The 19343-nt window shown below is 38.1% G+C and overlaps 1 protein-coding gene across 1 annotated transcript in view; it reads left to right on the top strand.

Annotated features, from left to right (window-relative positions):
* Positions 1-19343, top strand: part of LOC107596592 (protein FAM13C-like) — a 28372-nt gene that overhangs the window by 4674 nt on the left and 4355 nt on the right. The window contains exons 4-10 of the mRNA XM_016287349.1: positions 6026-6173; positions 11940-12132; positions 16352-16493; positions 16718-16799; positions 17436-17632; positions 17742-17825; positions 17941-18039. Of these exons, the coding sequence (XP_016142835.1) occupies positions 6026-6173; positions 11940-12132; positions 16352-16493; positions 16718-16799; positions 17436-17632; positions 17742-17825; positions 17941-18039 (945 nt within the window). The remainder of the gene's footprint in view (positions 1-6025; positions 6174-11939; positions 12133-16351; positions 16494-16717; positions 16800-17435; positions 17633-17741; positions 17826-17940; positions 18040-19343) is intronic.

The raw sequence follows: 19343 nt of genomic DNA, 5'->3' as shown, positions 1-19343 counted from the left end.
TTTTTTTTTTTTTTTTTTTTTTTTTTTTTTTTTTTAATTAAATCCTTCGTAACCCAAGGGTTATTATTAGGATACAAAGTAATATTTTTAGTAGGTATAACAAAATCAACACAGAAATTAATATATTTAGAAATGGTAAGCACCTGTTTGTTAAGATCAGAACATGTGTTAAAAACAGATTCCAATCTGTGGAATCAAAACAACCCCTTAAAACTTAAGAAAAAGTTGAACAAATCATATCTCTCTCTTTACTTGCTTTACAATAGGAATGTACACAGAAGACAGCAAGATTATATTATGATCAGATGAACCAAGAGGAGCACCCGAAATCAGGCCATACCATCTATCCAAAACTTTATCAGCGCATGTAACATATCGATAATAGCCTTTAGATATTTATCCATAATACAATGGTTAAAATAAATGTAGGTGCATTTAGAGATATATTATCCAGTTTACCCAGGGCATTTGAGGGAACTCACAAGGAAGATAAAGAGGACATAAAGAAACTGCAATGAGTTCAATATCTGAATTACAAATCTTATGTCGTACTATTGCTGTATTACACCAACTTTCCTTTAATATAAACACACACACCTCCTCGGTGTTCTTTCCCTGTTGTATCTTTGTCTCTGTTCAGCCTGATCCATAAAGTGCTATCAGCGACTGAATCATCCAACCATGTTTCGGTGAATGGCATCATATGCCTGCTTCTGTATTCGTGCATGGAACTCACATTGGCTTGTAATTCATCCAATTTGTGGCAAAGCGAGCGTGCATTGCCTAAAAGTATTCCAGGCAGCGGAGTATATCTTTGAATCCTCTTTAGTCTACGTTGAACTCCACCTCGATTCTCATGTTTCTTCCTTACTCTCCTTTTCGGACCTCGGGTGTTCACAGAAGGCCAAACTAGTTCTTCGGGGAAGCGGCATCGACAGGACCGGCATTTGAATGCAAGCCCAACAGAACCTCACTTAATTTATCAGTGAATAATGACTTAAATAGCATGTCACCAGAATTATCATAGGACTCAGAAAACATGGACTGCACACAAGCCATATGAAGTAATGGTACTTTTGTGGTTTTTGTGTCCCTTCTATAGTTTACAGTTCTCATTCATTGTGTTTGCACGGAGAAAAATGACCAGTACATTATTCAGTTCCCTCCTTTTATGTGTGCAAATCTAGAGTTTTTCGTTTGTTTTGTTTTTAGTTTTACATGCTAAGTGATACTGAACAGTACTATATTAAGAATGCATAAATGTTTATTTATTTTGAAGTCGCATTCAAAATGATTCATATCGTTTCAGTCAGAAAGAATATGGTCAGCTGCCAATATTGAGAGATGTGGTGATGGCGGAAACAAATTTCAGTTGAAGTCCATCTTTTGAACTTGCAGGTTACAAATACACCCCCATCCAAACTTGATCACCTCCTTCATGAATTCATTGTACCACAATCATATGCAGAGGTACAAAGATTAATTTATATAATGGCTCATGAGTTGTGGGCATCTGTCAGTGCATTTAGTCCAGTGAATGGTCCATGAGTGTTGTTCCTATAGCCCTCACAGAGAAAAATCTAGACTGCCCACTCTCCTGTGCTGTCATTCTGAGTTTACATGACAAATGGCAAGGAACACCATCAGGTCACCACTGATGCCACAGACAAAATCAAACCCTGAAAACACACACACACACACACACACACACACACACAAACCCTGTCCATGGACCAAGAGATGCTTCAAGGATATCAACTATGTGCCAAAACATTTTTTATATTATTTTCATAGTAAACAGAATAGACAATAGACATTAGTCAGGTTCCATATAAATCACAGTGTATAAGAGACAAAACTCATATTCTCCACTAAGCAATGATATATGTTTCAGTGTGAATTCAACATTTAATAACAATATCCTGTTAAATTGTCAGAATTCTGGTAAATAACTACACTATCCATAATCCTGAAGGAAGATAATCCACCAATCACAGAATCGCTGCACAGAAACTATAAAATGTGAGGAAAAAAATATAATTGTAAGTTTTCTGATAAAAATTGAAATTAAAATGCCATTAAAAAAATCCTGAATTTGCTGTGCTTATTGTAGGTCTGCACAGTTTGGCAAAAATTGTTGTGATTATCTATCTATCTATCTGAGAACAACATAAGAAATATTTCTATTGTAACTGTAAAATAAAAAAATCTAATATTTAAAAAATAATATAATAATAATTTTTTTAATATTACAACTGCAAAATCACAATACTAATATTGGGCACATTTTGAGGCACATTTTGCCTTGATTGTCCAATGCTCTACTCGTCTGACACAATGTATGGATTCCATTTTCTTCAGGTTTTCTTAGCAAATATTCATATAAATCATTATTTTTTATTAATTTGATTAATTAATAACTATATTATGTAATTTGATTTTAAAAAGCACTTTAAACAGTTGACAACATTGTGTTGTCAATATACTGTATACAGTCTTTGTCAGATTTTCCAGTATTTTCTTAAATTAGAGTTATAAATGTTTTAATTCTTCTCTAAGCTGGTTGGTTTGATTAAAGGCTTTATTTTATTGAACTCTTTATTGAAGAAATTTTAATGTCTGTGGAAAAAAGGAATGAGAAAAAAATTCTAAGGACACTGAAAAAATTGCTGCTTGTTGTGCTGTATAAGGATGCTCAAGTAAACATCAGATTACGTCAGTGATGTCCATTTTGCTGTCTGATTGCATTCCAGCGATATTGTTCTTTTGATTATGATATTCTTATTGGTCAGTGAGTGATATCAGCATGCTTGATCTTTACACAAGTCCTTCTTTCTCACACACACCAACACTGTCAGTTTGAGCGTCAGTGGTGCTTAAGGGGGTTACCCTTTCCACACAACCACGCAATCTATTCCCCCCGGAGAAGAGGGGATGAGCAGGAAAAAGATGGATGGAGGAGAGGAAAGGGGAGGGCAAGAGAGAGGGATGACTCATCCTCTGTGAGAGCAGCAGTGCATCAATGTCTTAACCCACAGACTTTCATTTACAGTGAGCACACAATACTGACAGACGAACCGTGAAATGAGGAAAGATGAGAATTGAAGGATGGGAGGGCTCAGGGCAAATATGCCCCAGATATTTAAATTGTGAGGACTAAAATTTCATAGTATCTAATCCTTTTGACCACACTTCTATATTAAAAATAATGGTTCCAAACGGGTGTTTTTGCAGCGATGCCATAGAAGAACCATTTTGGGTTTCCCAAAGAACCTTTCAGTGAACAGTGAACCATTTTCCCCTACACTCTAAAAAGAAAAGGTTCGAGAAAGGCTTATTACACTCTAAAAATGCTGGGTTGTTTCAACGCAACTTGGGTTCCCCAATGAACCTTTCAGTGAACAGTTCTTAAAAGAAACATTTTTATTTCTTACTGTAAAAAAAAAAAAAGAAAACCTTTTGTGGAATGGAAAGATTCCATGGATGTTAAAGCTTCTTCATGGAACCATAGAGGCCAGTAAAGAACTGTTATTTTTTAAGATGTTCAGATGTTCAAGATGTTTTTTTGACACACACTACCAAAAAATAAAGGTTCTTTACTGGCCTCTATGGTTCCATGAAGAAACTTTAACAGTCATGGAACCTTTCCATTCCACAAAATGTTATAGTCATAAAAGGTTCTTTAGATTATTAAAAGGTTCTTCAGAAATTCAAAAATGGTTCTAAGAACTGTTCATTGAAAGGTTCTTTAGAGAACCCAAAATGGTTCTTCTGTGGAATCACTGTGAAAAGCCCTTTTTGAACCTTTATTTTTAAGAGTGAAATGGGCATGGTGTTATACGTTAGAAGCGAAATGCATCCTCAAAAATATACAAATATAGACGGCACCAGGGATTGAAATTAACTTTTTCACTCACCAGCCAATTTGGCTGCAAAATTTTTAAGTTACCGGCCATTCATAACTTCTACTAGCCAAAAAAAAAAAAGAGAGACAGATATAAACCAACAGTTTGAGGCTGTCTACACTGGGCGTGACACGATCATTTTGTGTCAGTACTAGGGTTGTGCGATATTGACAAAAAATAATATCTCAATATTGTCTGGGATTTTATCGATAAAGATAATTAGATGATATTTTGCTGTGTGCGTTATTGTGCTGATATCTTAAGGATACCGTGGACAGCTGACTTCTAAAGTTTTTGATATATTTCATATTCTGTGTGGTCAGTTCACCGCAGTGATAGAAATTAATCTTTTCCAATAGATTTTTTCCTTTTATGGACATTTTTACCTTTTATAAAGCCTTTTTTTTCTAAAAGTGTTTTATATAATTTAGTAATAGACAATAAGTGTTTATTGTCATATTTTAAGTAAAATTCTTCAAATTAATCAGTCAATTGTAATAATAAGACATTTAGGCTGTTACTAAACAAATGAAATCAGTATCAATAAAATGAATCTTTGCAGAAGTTGCATATGAAGTGGCATTTAGATGTATTTACACATGGTAATGCAGCTTAGAGGGACATGGAATGCTTTAGCCTGCAGTTACAAATGCATAAGTAATGTTTTGATATTTTAAACATGAAAGGTTGAATACTGATATTTGAAATTATTTAAAAAATGAAAAGATACTTTGAATGTGAAATTAAATCTGCGAGTATATGGCAGCAAGTCACTGGTAAGTGAGTCATTGCGATTGAACCGAATCATTTAAACGGTTGATTCATTCAGGAACAAAACAACATAATGTTGCTCAGAGATGCAAAAACAGTGCTGTGACTGTGTTTGGAATGTTTTTTGTTGGCGAAATAGCGTAAAAACAGCCAATATGGTGTCTAAAACATAAGTCTCCTGATATTAACTTATTGATTTTATACAACAGTTCAATAAACAATATCACATTTGTAACCATGCTGATTTATTTAAGAAAAAATGATCATGTTTCCACTGTGAAGAACCTTTTGTGCAATGGAAAGGCTCCATGAATGTTAGAGGTTCTTCATTAAAAGCATAAATGCAAATAAAGAACCGTGTTTTTTTTTAAAAGATGTTCAATCAAATTTATTTGACATACACCTCTAAAAATAAAGGTTCTTTATCGGCATCTATGGTTCGATGAAGTCGTGGAACCTTTCCGTTCCACAAAAGGTTCTTTATAGTGGGAAAAAAAGGTTCTTTTGAATTATAAAATGTTCTTCACTTTAGAAAAAAAAAAGGTTATTTTAAGAACTGTTCAATTAAAAGGTTCTTTACGGAACCCAAAATGGATCTTCTAATGAACCTTTATTTATTTAACTTTTATTTTTAAGAGTGTAAAAGGGCACAGTGTTATACGTTAGAAGTGAAATGTGTCCTCAAAAAGTAAAAAATGCTCTTGAATATCAATACCTTTGACAAACATAGACGGCACATTTCTAACATCAGTGTGTCGATGCATCTGTAACATCACAGAGCTGCATGATTCTGCTGCCTGCAGCTGCGTTTTCTATTTTATGAATGGATGCTGGGAGGGGCCATGATGTCAATACTCTCAGTGAGAACCTCCCCCCCACCTCCAGATGCGGGAAAAGCCTTCATAACCGTCTCCCTCCTCCACGTATCCCACGCATCCGTCCGCATGCGCTCACCGCCCCTCTTCCTCCAACCACACCTGTTCTCCTATCAGAGGAACCAGCTTCAGCCAGTCTGCTAAGGGGCTTGCTGACGCCAGAAGACCCCCCTTCTTTTCTCTCTCTCTCTCGTGCTCCTTTTTCGCCACTAAAAGACTGGCATGAATAATCCATGCCAGATAAAGAACTGCAGCAGAGAAGGACGTGATCACAAGCCACACTCGTGCATGTACGCACACCCTCAGACACACACACACACACACACGCGTGTATCGTGAGCATGGCTGATGGAGGCAGAGCAGAGGGGCGTGTGAGACTGCAGTGGCATCCTTCTTCATCACTCGACGCGTGCAAAGCAATCTTCCTCTTACGCTCCGAAAACTGAAGCTGGCATGTTCTGCTTCTGCCTGCAGGGCTCTTTGCTGAAGCTCCAGGCTCTGGAGGGAGACACCAGCCCTTCTTCAGACACCTCTCCTGAAGAAAGTCCACCTAGCCTGGGATTCAAAAATGAAATCCTGATTCCTTCATGCAATGGCGTTGGGGAAGAGCGCAGCCCACCAGGTAGGAGAGCCGGCAGTGCGTTATGGGTAGCATGTGAGTGCCTGATGGTCAAACTGAATGGTGGGCTGCTACATTGCATGATTGAATGAATGTGATCTGCTGATATGAAAACCCACTGACCGACTAACATGACTTATGGGAGGGCTGGGTTTATTTGTTTATGGGTTTTGTGAAGAAGATGGCTCTTGTTTTTTGGGCACATGTGAGTCAGTTGTCCGAGCCGCTTCACACTGGCATCTATTAATAACGCAGGCACTGAGATCGCAGGCACCTCCTCACAGCACGACTTTAATTCACAAGCACACATATCCATCCCACAATTTGGCGAGATTCTTTATGCACTACCTCTTACATACGTCATTTCACTACATACCTTTTTTTTTCTCTGCGCTAAAAGCTAACAAATGATGCTGGAGCTTTTTTGTCAGAGCTAACTTCACTCTTCTGAGCAGTTACTTGTAATCAGCTGGTGATTTTTAGCAGCTGTATGAAGTCAGTTCTCAAGTTCACACAGGTGTCCTTGCAGAGTAACCTCACATGTAGTATAATTATCTTCAAGTGATTTTTTTCAACCATAAAGTAATGTTCTTAAGTATGCAATGTCATCTCATGAAGTGACATTTAATATACTGTTCAAAATAGGTTCTGAATGTTTTAGAAAGAAGTCACTTATGCTTTTCAAGACTGCATTTATTTAATAAAAAATACAGTAAAAACGGTAATATTGTGAAATAGTATTACAATTTAAAATAACTTTTATATTTGAGTATATTTTAAAATGTCATTTATTCCTGTGATGCATAGCTGAATTTTCAGCATTATTGGTCCAGTCTTCAGTGTCACATGATCCTTCAGAAATCTTTCTGATATGCTGATTTGTTGCTCAATAAATATTTCTTAATATTATCAATTTTGAAAATAGTTGTGCGGCTTAATGTTTTTGTTGAAAATATATTTTTTAGGATTTTTGGGGGGAATAGAAAGTTCAAAATAACAGCATTTATTTGAAATAGAAATCTTTTGTAACATTATAAATGTCTTCAACTGTCACTTTTGATCTGTTTAAAAATGTTAATTATAAAAAAAGTTCTGACCCCAAACCTTTGAACAGTAGTGTACAAATTTAAGCTTAACTGAACTACTGAAGCCACTGCTTGTTAACTTTTTTTTCATTCATCATTATATGCCTCAGTGTTTGCATTGTCTTGATTTCAATGGGTCAGAGAGTGACTCAGGTGTGTGTGTGTGTGAAGCTGAGCAGTTTGTCATTTGTTCACTCTGTTCATTTTCGCTGTCTCTTTGCATCTTTGTTTTCATTTGTGTCTGCTATTGTTCTTTTTTGAGAAGTGTGGAATGATGAAGTTTGCTTGAGTCAGTATGAACAGTGAATTTGCTTTATTAAAGGGGTCATAATGATGCAATTTCAATTTTTCCTTTCTCTTTGAAGTGTTACAAGCTCTTGCTGCATAAAGAAGATCTGTAAAGTTGCAAAGACTAAAGTCTCAAATCCAAAGAGATATTCTTTATAAAAGTTAAGGGTCAACCACGCCTACCTAAAACGCCTCGTTCTGACACGCCCCCACATGTCTACATCACAATGTGGGAAGATTTGCATAACACCGCCCAAATGTTTACGCAAAGAAAGAAGGCGAAACTTTTATTCTCGCTGTAGTATTGTTGTTGCCGCCGCCATGTTGTGGAGATGCTGTGTGTTTCGTTGTGAAAGTGAAACTACTTTGTTTGGCCTTCCAAAAGAGGACGATATTCGCTTCGTCATGCCTAGAGCTGATCCGTGCTGGTCGCTGAGGAAATACATCAACTTCTCGCTGTGGATCGCCGGATCGGCTTTCACCGTGGACGAAGCGGAGTCCAGCCCGGGGTCGTCACATGGGGTTGCCGCAAGCCCGCCGGCCGCTCCTTCGTCGAATCCGCCGGCTGCACCGTTCTCAAGCCCGCCAGCCGTTCCTCACTCAAGCCCGCCGTGTGAGACGCTTGTGAAAGCGAAACTACTTTGTTTGGCCTTCCAAAAGATGACACGACTAGAAATCAGTGGTTAAGTTGTATTTACAACACTGTTCCAGAACAGTTAAACCCAAATATTCAGATGTGTGCAGCGCATTTTATGGAGGACTGTTTCCTGATCCTGGTAGAGTAGACTACAATGCCGGCTGTTCTGACTCACAGACCGTAAGTCCGTTTTCATTTTAAGGATTTGCCACTGATGATTCAAACGAGCTTTGTATAAATTGATGCGTTTCAGAAAGGCGGGGCATAGAGGAGAAACAATAATGTACAGTATGTTGAAAATAATGTGTTTTTTGAAACCGCATAAACACATTTAATTAAATGTAAACACCAAATACACAAAATTATTTTTAGCAACATCATATGACCCCTTTAATCATGCCATTAAAATGTCTTATCCCGAAAATGGGTTGGAGTTAGGACGATTCTAAGGACCCATGCACTTTTGGCACCCCCAGAGATCTGTTTTATTAGTAGTAACAGTAGTAATAATGTAAACCGAGCCGGACGATTTGGTCAGTTCCACTTTTAAACACATATTAGTTTTGCTATAGAAAATCTACAAATTCACAATTTGCTTACATAGAGCAGCAGCAGGAAGCGCCTGAGATTGTCATGGCAACCAGATACACTGCACTCGAATTACGGCTGCGTTTCTATTTTGCCACACTAAACTTGGCAATAAACACGTTGAAAATAATACACAATAAAAATGTCTGTCAAAACGATCTTAATCAAGTAGTGAATTACTCATCCAGTTTTAAAAAAATACTTTAGCTGGGTTTCCACAGGCAGGGTCACACTTATCTACAGTGTATGAAGCTAAAGGTTTTTGGGTTAAGGTTCATAATGTAGAAAATGTTTAACATTGTATGCTGTATGTGCATAGCTAGCAAACAAGGAATGCAGCTGTTAAGCTAATAGTCACATTTAGCTGAGTAAGACCATGATTGAGAAATGTTGGATACTGCTTGAAATGCTGGTGTTATGGGGTATCCTATTTATTATTTTAGGATTTTTTAGTTTGCCCCAGTAAAGCATTTCTATTAATATAACTGATTAAGTAGTCAAACTCATTCCATATCAGCAGAATAGTGTGGTACAGAAAGTTTATGTCCATAGAAACGGTTCTGAATTAATTATGTTACTGATACCTAATGGTCAAAAGCAATAGCAAAAGCAATAGGTCAATATTATTAAATTGCAGATTTTTAATAGCTAGGTTGGCTTGTACACTATATTGCCAAAAGTATTGGGACACCCCCTTCTAATTAACAGGTTTGACTACTTTAGTAATTTCCATGAGTACAAATCTGAATGTTTAAGCAAATAAGGATATTCTAGGGAATTGTGTGCTTCTAATTGTATACCAATAGTTTGGATAGGACCCTTTTCTATTCTAACACATCAATGCCTCTGTGTATAAAAAAGAAAAAGATTGATTCAGTCAGTGTGGAAGAACTTGACTGGTCTGCAGAAAGCAAAGTCCTAATCCCAGCTGAACACCTCTAGTGTGACTCTAAATGCAGACCTTGAGCCAGAAACTTATCACCAAACACCAATGACTTGTACATATGCGTAAAATCATTTTAGACACTTCCAAAACTGGAAATACAATTTTTAAATACATGAATTGTTTCCATCTTTGATGCCACAGTTTTTGGAAGGGGGGTGTCCCAATATTTTTGTCCATATATGTATGTACAAGTCATTGGTATTTAGTGATGATGAGTTTGTGGCTGAAGGTCTGCATTTAGTCACACCAGAGGTGTTCAGCTGGGATTAGGACTTTGCTTTCTGCAGTCAAGTTCTTCCACACTGACTGAATCTATCTTTTTTTAAACCTTGTCTTATACACAGAGGCATTGTCGTGTTAGAATAGAAAAGGGTCCTGTTCAAACTATTGGTATAAAATTAAAAGCACACAATTCCCTAGAATATCGTTATATGCTTAAACATTAAGATTTGTACTCATGGAAATTACTAAAGTAGTCAAACCTGTTCATTAGAAGGGGGCGTCCCAATACTTTGGGCAATATAGTGTATGTTTGGTGCGGTAGGGGGCCCAATCTAATATTCTTTCATAGGGCCCAAAATCGCTAGCAGCGCCCCTGACCATCACTATTACTGTTTAGTGTTAGTGAACTGAACAATCCCCTAATGGTAAGTTTTAAACTTGTCCCACGTTGTTCATGCTATGAAATGATACCTCAAATCATGCATTTTGTTGAGGACAGGTGTGGTATTACTTTTCTAACAAATCAGATTTACATTGTAGACAACTTAAAAGAGGTTAAAAAGTTCTATAGAGCCTCAAGCTTTATCTAAAAAAACTGAATATCATAGGGTTTTTGTGACAGGCCTAACCCAACCACCCATCTGGTTATTATGCTCATTTTAAAGAAACAAACATTTCATTGCACTAGAAACAGTTCATTGACATTGACATTGGAACAGACTTAGGAATGGTTTACTGCCTTGGTAGTGTAGTTACTAGAGAGCTGACTGAAGCACACCTTAGAAACCTTATACGAATGCAATAACAACCCCTCAGGACACTTAAGCAACCACATAGCAACACCCTGGCAACAGCCCATAACACGTGCATAGCAACACTGTAACAACCCATTCAGAACATCCCAGCAACTGCATAGTGACATAAAAATAACATTAGCAACTGTATTTCAACTCCCTAGCACCCCAAAACACAATAACAACCACTCAGAACATCTTAGCAACAAGTTATAAACATCCTGGCAACCACCCACAATAACCTAGCAAATCTACAGCAACACATTCCACTCAGAAGACATTACTAACCACATAGCAACTCCCCATAGATATGTATACGTAGATGCCTCATTAGCGTCTGTTTCCATGGGCCGCTATACCTAAGGCTTCCGCCATATTTGAAGAGTCAACTTGACGTCATTCACCATAACAGTCAATGGTCTGCGAACCCTCGAGTGCAGTGGCCGAGAGAGCTCAATGTTTTTGTTGTGTAGACCTAACTAACACCATACAACAAGATGAGCGCATTAGCTAACACAACATTAAAAGTTACCAATGTTTCAAAACTTGTAATATTGAGTTAATACATTTAAAAGCACAAACCAACACATTCTCACCTGTGAAAGGTTATCCCGTTTCTTCAGGAATTTATTATCCCGACGGTTTTTACAACCATCGGCTGTGCAGGATTGTGGCATCTTCGAATATTCATTGATTATTATGGCGAATGACGCCAAGTTGACCGTTAAAGATGGCGGACGTGCTTGGTGCAGTCGAATGGGGAATCTACCTATACATATCTATGGCAACTCCCTAGCACACCTTTGAAACTGCATAGCAACACAGTAACACAGTAGCCTATCACTTAAAACATATAGACACCTGCATAGCAACTCCTGAGCTACATTCCATAACATCTTAGCAACCACATATAAACTCTCTGACAATCACTCACCATATATATAACACATTAGCAATCACACACAATATTCTGGAATCATGCTGGCAGGTTTTGCACAGCAAGCACCGCTCACATTTTCTTCAGAGAATTTTACTAGTATTACTAGTCTAGTATTTGAAATGGGTCAGATTGGATATCAGGCAACTGTGAGAAAATCGTATGTCTTTTCCAGATGAAGTGCTCGGTTTGAATTGTAATCTGAGGGTTAGGAACAGTAGGACACACTGCTTTTATCCTAGCGCAGGACTCTGATCTCTGTTTGTGTTCAGACTGTAGGCTGGCAGAGGGTGACTGTAGCAGTGATCTCCAGCAGAGCCCGGGGCCCAGTCGACTCATCCAGCGCATCACAGACGACAACAGCCCCCTGCCCTCCCCGCGCTGCTCCAGCCTCAGCCAGAGCCAACGCTTCAACACAGACCCTGAATCTGCCCCGTCTCCACCCTGCGCACAACATCTCTTCATGTACGAACACACACACGCACGCACGCGCACGCACGCACACGCGTTTACTTAACTATCTAAATGGGGACATTACATAGACTTCTATTGTTTTTATATACAGATAGTTGTACACTTTTTAACCTAAACCCACCCCTAACCCTACCCCTCACAGAAAACTTTCTGCATTTTTACAATTTAAAAAAAACTTTGTTTACCAGTTTTACAAATGAGGATGTCCACAAATGGAGGTTTTTGGCGATTTTGTTTTGCTCACTTTTGGATACAGATTTGTCCCCAAAATACACACACACACACACACACACACACACACACATATTGGGTTTCCATGCTTTATGGGGACGTTCCATAGATGTAACGATTTTCTTTTACTGTGAAAACTGTATTTTCTATCCCCTTACTCTAACCCTAACCCTAAACCTATTTTCAAAAAAGATAATTCTGTATGATTTATAAGACGTTTTCCTCATGGGGGCCGAAAAAAGTCCCCACAAGGTCGAGGATTTTGGTTATTACCATCATTGTGGTGACATTTTGTCCCCCTAGAATTGGGTATACCTGAACCACACATGCACACACACAGCTCTTTTGGTTGGCCTGTTCAGTCAAAATACCTCCTTTCTTCTTTCCTGGAGAGCAAGTCCCAGAATCAGCCGGCTGCAGCAAGTAACACAGTGACCCACTTTTTAAACCTGATTATCATTTCTCATTATTACAGTTTTTCTCGATTGCTAACACACTATAACTGATTCATTTGGCCCAATTTTCCAAACCATATATGCAGTTCTCAAAACAAAGACACGTTTCTCAAAACTTTTAACACATTTCACCTGTTTGCACACATGTTCCAATCTGCTCAGTGTTTTCTGCAAAACTCTACACAAAAACGCCATAATTTTGCACAGGTTTAACCATGTTCTCATTCAGAAAACCCAAACACAATATAATTAACTCAAGCATCAAAAAATGAACTCAAACAGCACACATCTGTCAGGACCACTATCGTCTGTTACAGTTTGGATTGGCGGTATGGTTCTGTTCTGGGCAAGAACTCCCTGCGCATCCGTGCTGCCTAGCATGGATGAGAGCAGGGAGAGCAGCGATAACCCCCCAGGGTAAACAGAACAGAACCAACATAAATGTATTGCAGATATCGTTAAAGTTCAATAATGTTATGTACACATTTTTTTATTAATCTGATTCAAAGGAGAATCAGAAGGCTGAATCCTGACTGACAGAGGAGGAGTTGGGGATGGAGGAGGGTAATTAGCTATTGAGCAATGCGAAAACTGCTGATAATACTGAGGGACCTTATATATGAATGCTTAGATAGGTGTCGTATTCCCATAGGTTGATGGGGATCAGCTGAGAGTCAGCTGATGCAAGCTTGACTAACGTAACCTGCCAGAATTAACGCTACGCTAGATATTTATCCATGTGTGAACATTAAATAGCAAAACTGATGACACAGCAGTCAGAATCTTAGGATGATATGCACAGGAGCACAGCTGATTATGTGTTGGAAAATGATTCCTGGTAGTGGGAGACAAAGAGGAAATGGAGGGGAAAATAAAAATGAAGGGGATGAGGTCAAAGGACATTTGTTCCTGATGAAATACAAATCACTATAGTTGACCATGTTCTTCTGCATGGACTGACCATGAGGGAAGTAAGCCTACAGGCTCATCTACAAGGTTTCAATACTACTTACACATACAATATAATTACAGTACATAGTAGCAGTACTTCAGATGAGAGAATTTTCATTATTCTATGTACAGTAAATACTGTAGCACATGCTGTACACCCTCAAACTCATTACTGTTGAATTGATTTGTAGCCAAGAATGTACTGTATTTGTGCAGAACTGAGAGACGACGGTCTAGGGGAGGCAGAGAAGTCTTTTGTCAGAAGACTTAGAAACTGCTATAACAAATAAGGATACTACCAATACTGTAATGCAAATTGGCAGAGGATGCTGAATGAATTAATGAATTTACAGTTTTTCAGAATTGCTAAAACGCTAAACCCCAATCTCTGAACCAAATTCTCACTAGCTTAAACCAATTTGTCGAATAAAGCACTCTTTCTGCTAAACCTTAAACACATTCAGGCAGTTAGGCTTTATTTGCAAATCTCATGCACTCGTTTTGCAAAACTCTAAACACATTCTCATTCACTCAAACACTTATCACATTGTGATGCATTTGTGCTGCAAAATGCTAAACACAAGCGGCAAAAGTTAAACACAACTAAAGCTCAGTTGTCATCGTTTGCACCCAACGATTCAAAATTGTTCACACGTGTTTCTAATGATGTGATCAAACCAACTGTACAAAATCTGAGCCAGTTCAGAGTGCACAAGTGGCACAGGTGACTGAATGATATACGAACAATAGATGGAAACAATCTGAGAACGAGAGGAGGAAGAGTACATGTAAGAAGTGGAGGATGAGGAGAGAAAAAGTAAGGTTTAGAGAGTGTTATCAAAGCTGGATCTGTCAGACCAGAGGGTTTTTTTCTCTTTGTCTAGCAAAAAAAAGACAACATTACTTGTGATGTGGACAAAGTCCTCAGGCCGGACTCAAGCACAAAGACATGATGCTGAGACAGAATGAATCTCTCATTGACCCAGATTTTACTGTATAATTGCACAACTAACAGTATTTAAGTGTACTGTAACATGCTTTTCATTTAGAGATTTATTTGACCTTTTTGGCCTTTGCAGTTGGACTGCAGTATTTTTGCAGTATCCAAGTGCTGAATATATACAAACATTCAGTACTATTCAATATTCAGCACATGTTCTTGGAGTACATACAGTAGGCCTATACAATATATTTACCTTACTAAGTTGCAATTACTATACTTTTTTTACAGAATTGCAAAATTGTTTACTCAATACAATATACTTTTCTTAAAGTTTATTGATGAATTTTACTGTATCTGCATCCTCTATTTATGCCATATACTGTAACTGGTGTAGTCTGTGTATTTGTTAGGTTTATGCATCATCTGAGGCCAAAGTTTGATTTTGACTGAAGAGAATATGTTTTTGACTAGAATATTTGGTTTTGACCTGGAAGTTTGAGGTTTGTGCAAGTTGCTGTATATAGTTTTGAGATTGTGTTTATAGTTGTGAGAAAATGGTGAATTGTTTCATGAATTGTGTATTAGCGATCAAGAAAAACTGTAACATGAGTTTCCTGCTGACTAATGCTGTAGTGATGGAAACCGACATCTGTGACGGCCTATACTGTGTGTGTGTGTGTGTGTGTGTGACGGAAAATTATTTCCCGGCTGTGTGTGTTTATTTTTTTTTTTGGTTGGTGTTTATGATGTTTTCAGCCTGACTCACTAGGTCTGCACTAGTAGCTAGTAGTACTAATAGACCCACACTGTACATTATTAGGGTAAATAGATAGAGTAAAATAAACTGGACAGGACAGACAGAATTGCATGGCTGCTTAGAAATTTTTTAATTTGAATTGATTTTGTTATGTAAAAACAAAGAGACCACAGGATGATACAGGTGATGTGAAATTATCAATCATACAGCTTAACACCATACAAAAATATCATGTTTGGGTTTGTGTGTTTGGAGTCAGTGAGTTGTATGTTTGTATGTGTATATATATATATATATATATATATATATATATATTATTATTATTATTATTATTTTTATTTTTTTCAGCATTGATGATTAAATTGATCAAAAGTGACAGTACGTTTTAATGTTACAACAAAAAAGTATCATGGTTTCCACAAAGCACCTCTGTATTCAACATTGAAAATAATAATACATTTTTCTTAAGAAGCAAATCGGCATATTACAATGATTTCTGAAGGATCATGTGACACTGAAGACTGGAGTAATGATGCTGAAAAATCATTTTGCATCACAGGAATAAACTGCATTTAAAATATATTACAGTACAACAGTTATTTTTAATTATAATAATATTTCACAGTTTTTGATCAGCTTTGGTGAGCATAAGGGACTTTTTAAAAAAAATCCCCAAATCCCAAACTCTTGAACAGTAGTCTACAAATACTTGTATTTATATAGAATTCACAAAAAGTGGTTCTGACAACAGAAAATCTGCATTACTATCAAAACTGCATTTTGGCAGTTTTATTAATCCGATTAATGTAGCCTAGTCTATATGATCATTGTAGTTGAATGAGTGTGTTTATATGTGTGTTCTCTTCTATTTAGGGCTCGTGGAGTTGTTAGAACGGAGGTTCCTGGAGATGCCAAGGAAGCTACTTCCATCCCACTCCTCACTAAACACATCCAAACTCTCAAGAGGAAAATACGCAAGTTTGAGGAGCGCTTTGAACACGAAATGAACTATAAGGTCAGAATGATTAAAAATCCTGGATATATATAATAGAAAATTGGACATTCAGTTCAACATTCAACATTGTTGTTTAGTGCACTCTACTGGAGAAGTATAGAACTTACTGTGCTGTGTGATTTTGATTCGATGATACAGTATATGACCAGGAGAATGTGCTAATTATGATTCCAGATAAGAAGTTATAGTTCCTGAATTGAGTTTGTGCCTGTTCTCACCCACAGCCTTCACATAATGATAAATCAGTCAATCCAGAGATTTTCAATCTCATGAGTGAATTAGCCAGGTCTCGCAAGCAGCTCAAAGGTAAGACCACTAGTCCAAATAATAAAACTTAAGGTGATTCATTGGCCTATTTTATTAATTAAAACTATTTTATAAGATTATTTGCTACATTGGTCTCAGGACATTCCTATGCATTTTATTTAATGTGTTTAACCCATGTTCTGATTTACCTTATCTTTAAAACAAAGTCAAACATAAATACATAATCAGTAGATTCAAATGTTGTTGTCAATCTTAGTTTAAAAAAAGATATAATTATATATTTTTATATATATAATTAACACACACACACACACACACACACACACATATATATATATCACTGTATATATTTAAAACATTATCTGAAAACAATGCAGACATTTTGTGGTGCTGTCTGTCAAAATGAAAGTTTCGAGGAAGTTGTGATGGTTGTGTAACGATTTTGCCAACTATTTTAATGTAGAGAAATATGTTTAATCAATAGTGAAATTAAAAGTAACATTATTACTCCAAATTCTTAATGGAAACAAGTGTTGGACTAGTGAAATTCCTCGATTGTGTGACGGTTGAATTGCTTTGAATGCAATAAATTCCACTTCCTGTCATTCTCTCCATTTATTATAATCCAATTCATTTCAGAATCAAACTAATGAACTTGTTTACTCATTTCCCCAGATTTGAAGCTTAGACAGACATTTGAGGAATCCCGGACACATGAGAACAACCACTCCACAGATATTTGCAGGTACACTACCGGGCAGCAGGAGACGCCAGAGCAGCAGCACAAGCCCTCTCTGGAGGAGACAGTGGACTCACTCCTGAAACTACTACGGGAGAAACGCCAGGCCCTCGGCCTCCCAGACAACATGAAGGTGAGGCCATCTGCGGATGCATTCTGTTCGGGTGGGTGGGGATTTGATTGTGTGCTTGTGTGGCCAGGGTTTGAGGTGATTAACTCAATACGCGCTCTTGTGTCCACAGGAGATGACCCAAAGACAGATGGCCCTGGAGAAGATCACTCTGCAAAAATGTCTGCTGTATTTTGAGAGCTTACACGGCCGCCCTGTAAGAGGTTTTTCGCATTTATATACAGAAATGTTCTAGTTAATTAGGTACGGATTAGGATTATAGCATTAATATTTGAACAAATGTTTATTTTAATGTGATATTGACCCCGTAGGGCACCAAACCAGAGGAGAAAAACCTGGTGAAACCTCTCTATGATAGATACCAGATGGTGAAACATCTCCTATGTGCGACTCCCAGTATTACAACTATAGTAAGTGTTATTGTATATACAGTACAAATACACTGCCAGTCAAATGTTTGGAATGTGTATATATATACACTGAACAAAATTATAAACGCAACACTTTTGTTTTTGCCCCCATTTTTCATGAGCTGAACTCAAAGATCTAAGACTTTTTCTATGTACACAAAAGGCCTATTTCTCTCAAATATTGTTCACAAATCTGTCTAAATCTGTGTTAGTGAGCACTTCTCCTTTGCCGAGATAATCCATCCTCCTCACAGGTGTGGCATATCAAGATGCTGATTAGACAGCATGATTATTGCACAGGTGTGCCTTAGGCTGGCCACAATAAAAGGCCACTCTAAAATGTGCAGTTTTACCACACAGCACAATGCCACAGATGTCGCAAGTTTTGAGGGAGCGTGCAATTGGCATGCTGACTGCAGGAATGTCCACCAGAGCTGTTGCCCATTAATTGAATGTTCATTTCTCTACCATAAGCCGTCTCCAAAGGCGTTTCAGAGAATTTGGCAGTACATCCAACCGGCCTCACAACCGCAGACCGCGTGCAACCACATCCAGCATCTTCACCTCCAAGATCGTCTGAGACCAGCCACCCGGACAGCTGCTGCAACAACCGGTTTGCATAACCAAAGAATTTCTGCACAAACTGTCAAAAACCGTCTCAGGGAAGCTCATCTGCATGCTCGATGTCCTCATCGGGGTCTCGACCTGATTGCAGTTCGTCGTCGTAACCGACTTGAGTGGGCAAATGCTCACATTCGATGGTGGCCTTTTATTGTGGCCAGCCTAAGGCACACCTGTGCAATAATCATGCTGTCTGTTTTCACTGTACAGGGCAGATGGCAGACAGCGTGTATGGTGTCGTGTGGGTGAGCGGTTTGCTGATGTCAACGTTGTGGATCGAGTGGCCCATGGTGGCGGTGGGGTTATGGTATGGGCAGGCATATGTTATGGACAACGAACACAATTGCATTTTATTGGTGGCATTTTGATATACCGTGTTGTGATCCTGAGGCCCATTGTTGTGCCATTCATCCACGACCATCACCTCATGTTGCCGCATTATAATGCACGGCCCCATGTTGCAACGATCTGTACACAATTCCTGGAAGCTGAAAACATCCCAGTTCTTGCATGGCCAGCATACTCACCGGACATGTCACCCATTGAGCTTTTTGGGATGCTCTGGATCGGCATATACCACAGCGTGTTCCAGTTCCTGCCAATATCCAGCAACTTCGCACAGCCATTGAAGAGGAGTGGACCAACATTCCACAGGCCACAATCAACAACCTGATCAACTCTAT

Source organism: Sinocyclocheilus grahami, unplaced genomic scaffold (assembly GCF_001515645.1).
Source record: "Sinocyclocheilus grahami isolate Dianchi unplaced genomic scaffold, SAMN03320097.WGS_v1.1 scaffold221.1, whole genome shotgun sequence".
Taxonomy (NCBI): Eukaryota; Metazoa; Chordata; class Actinopteri; order Cypriniformes; family Cyprinidae; genus Sinocyclocheilus; species Sinocyclocheilus grahami.
The sequence above is the reverse complement of the archived record's forward strand: the minus strand, read 5'-3'. Positions and strand labels throughout refer to the sequence as shown.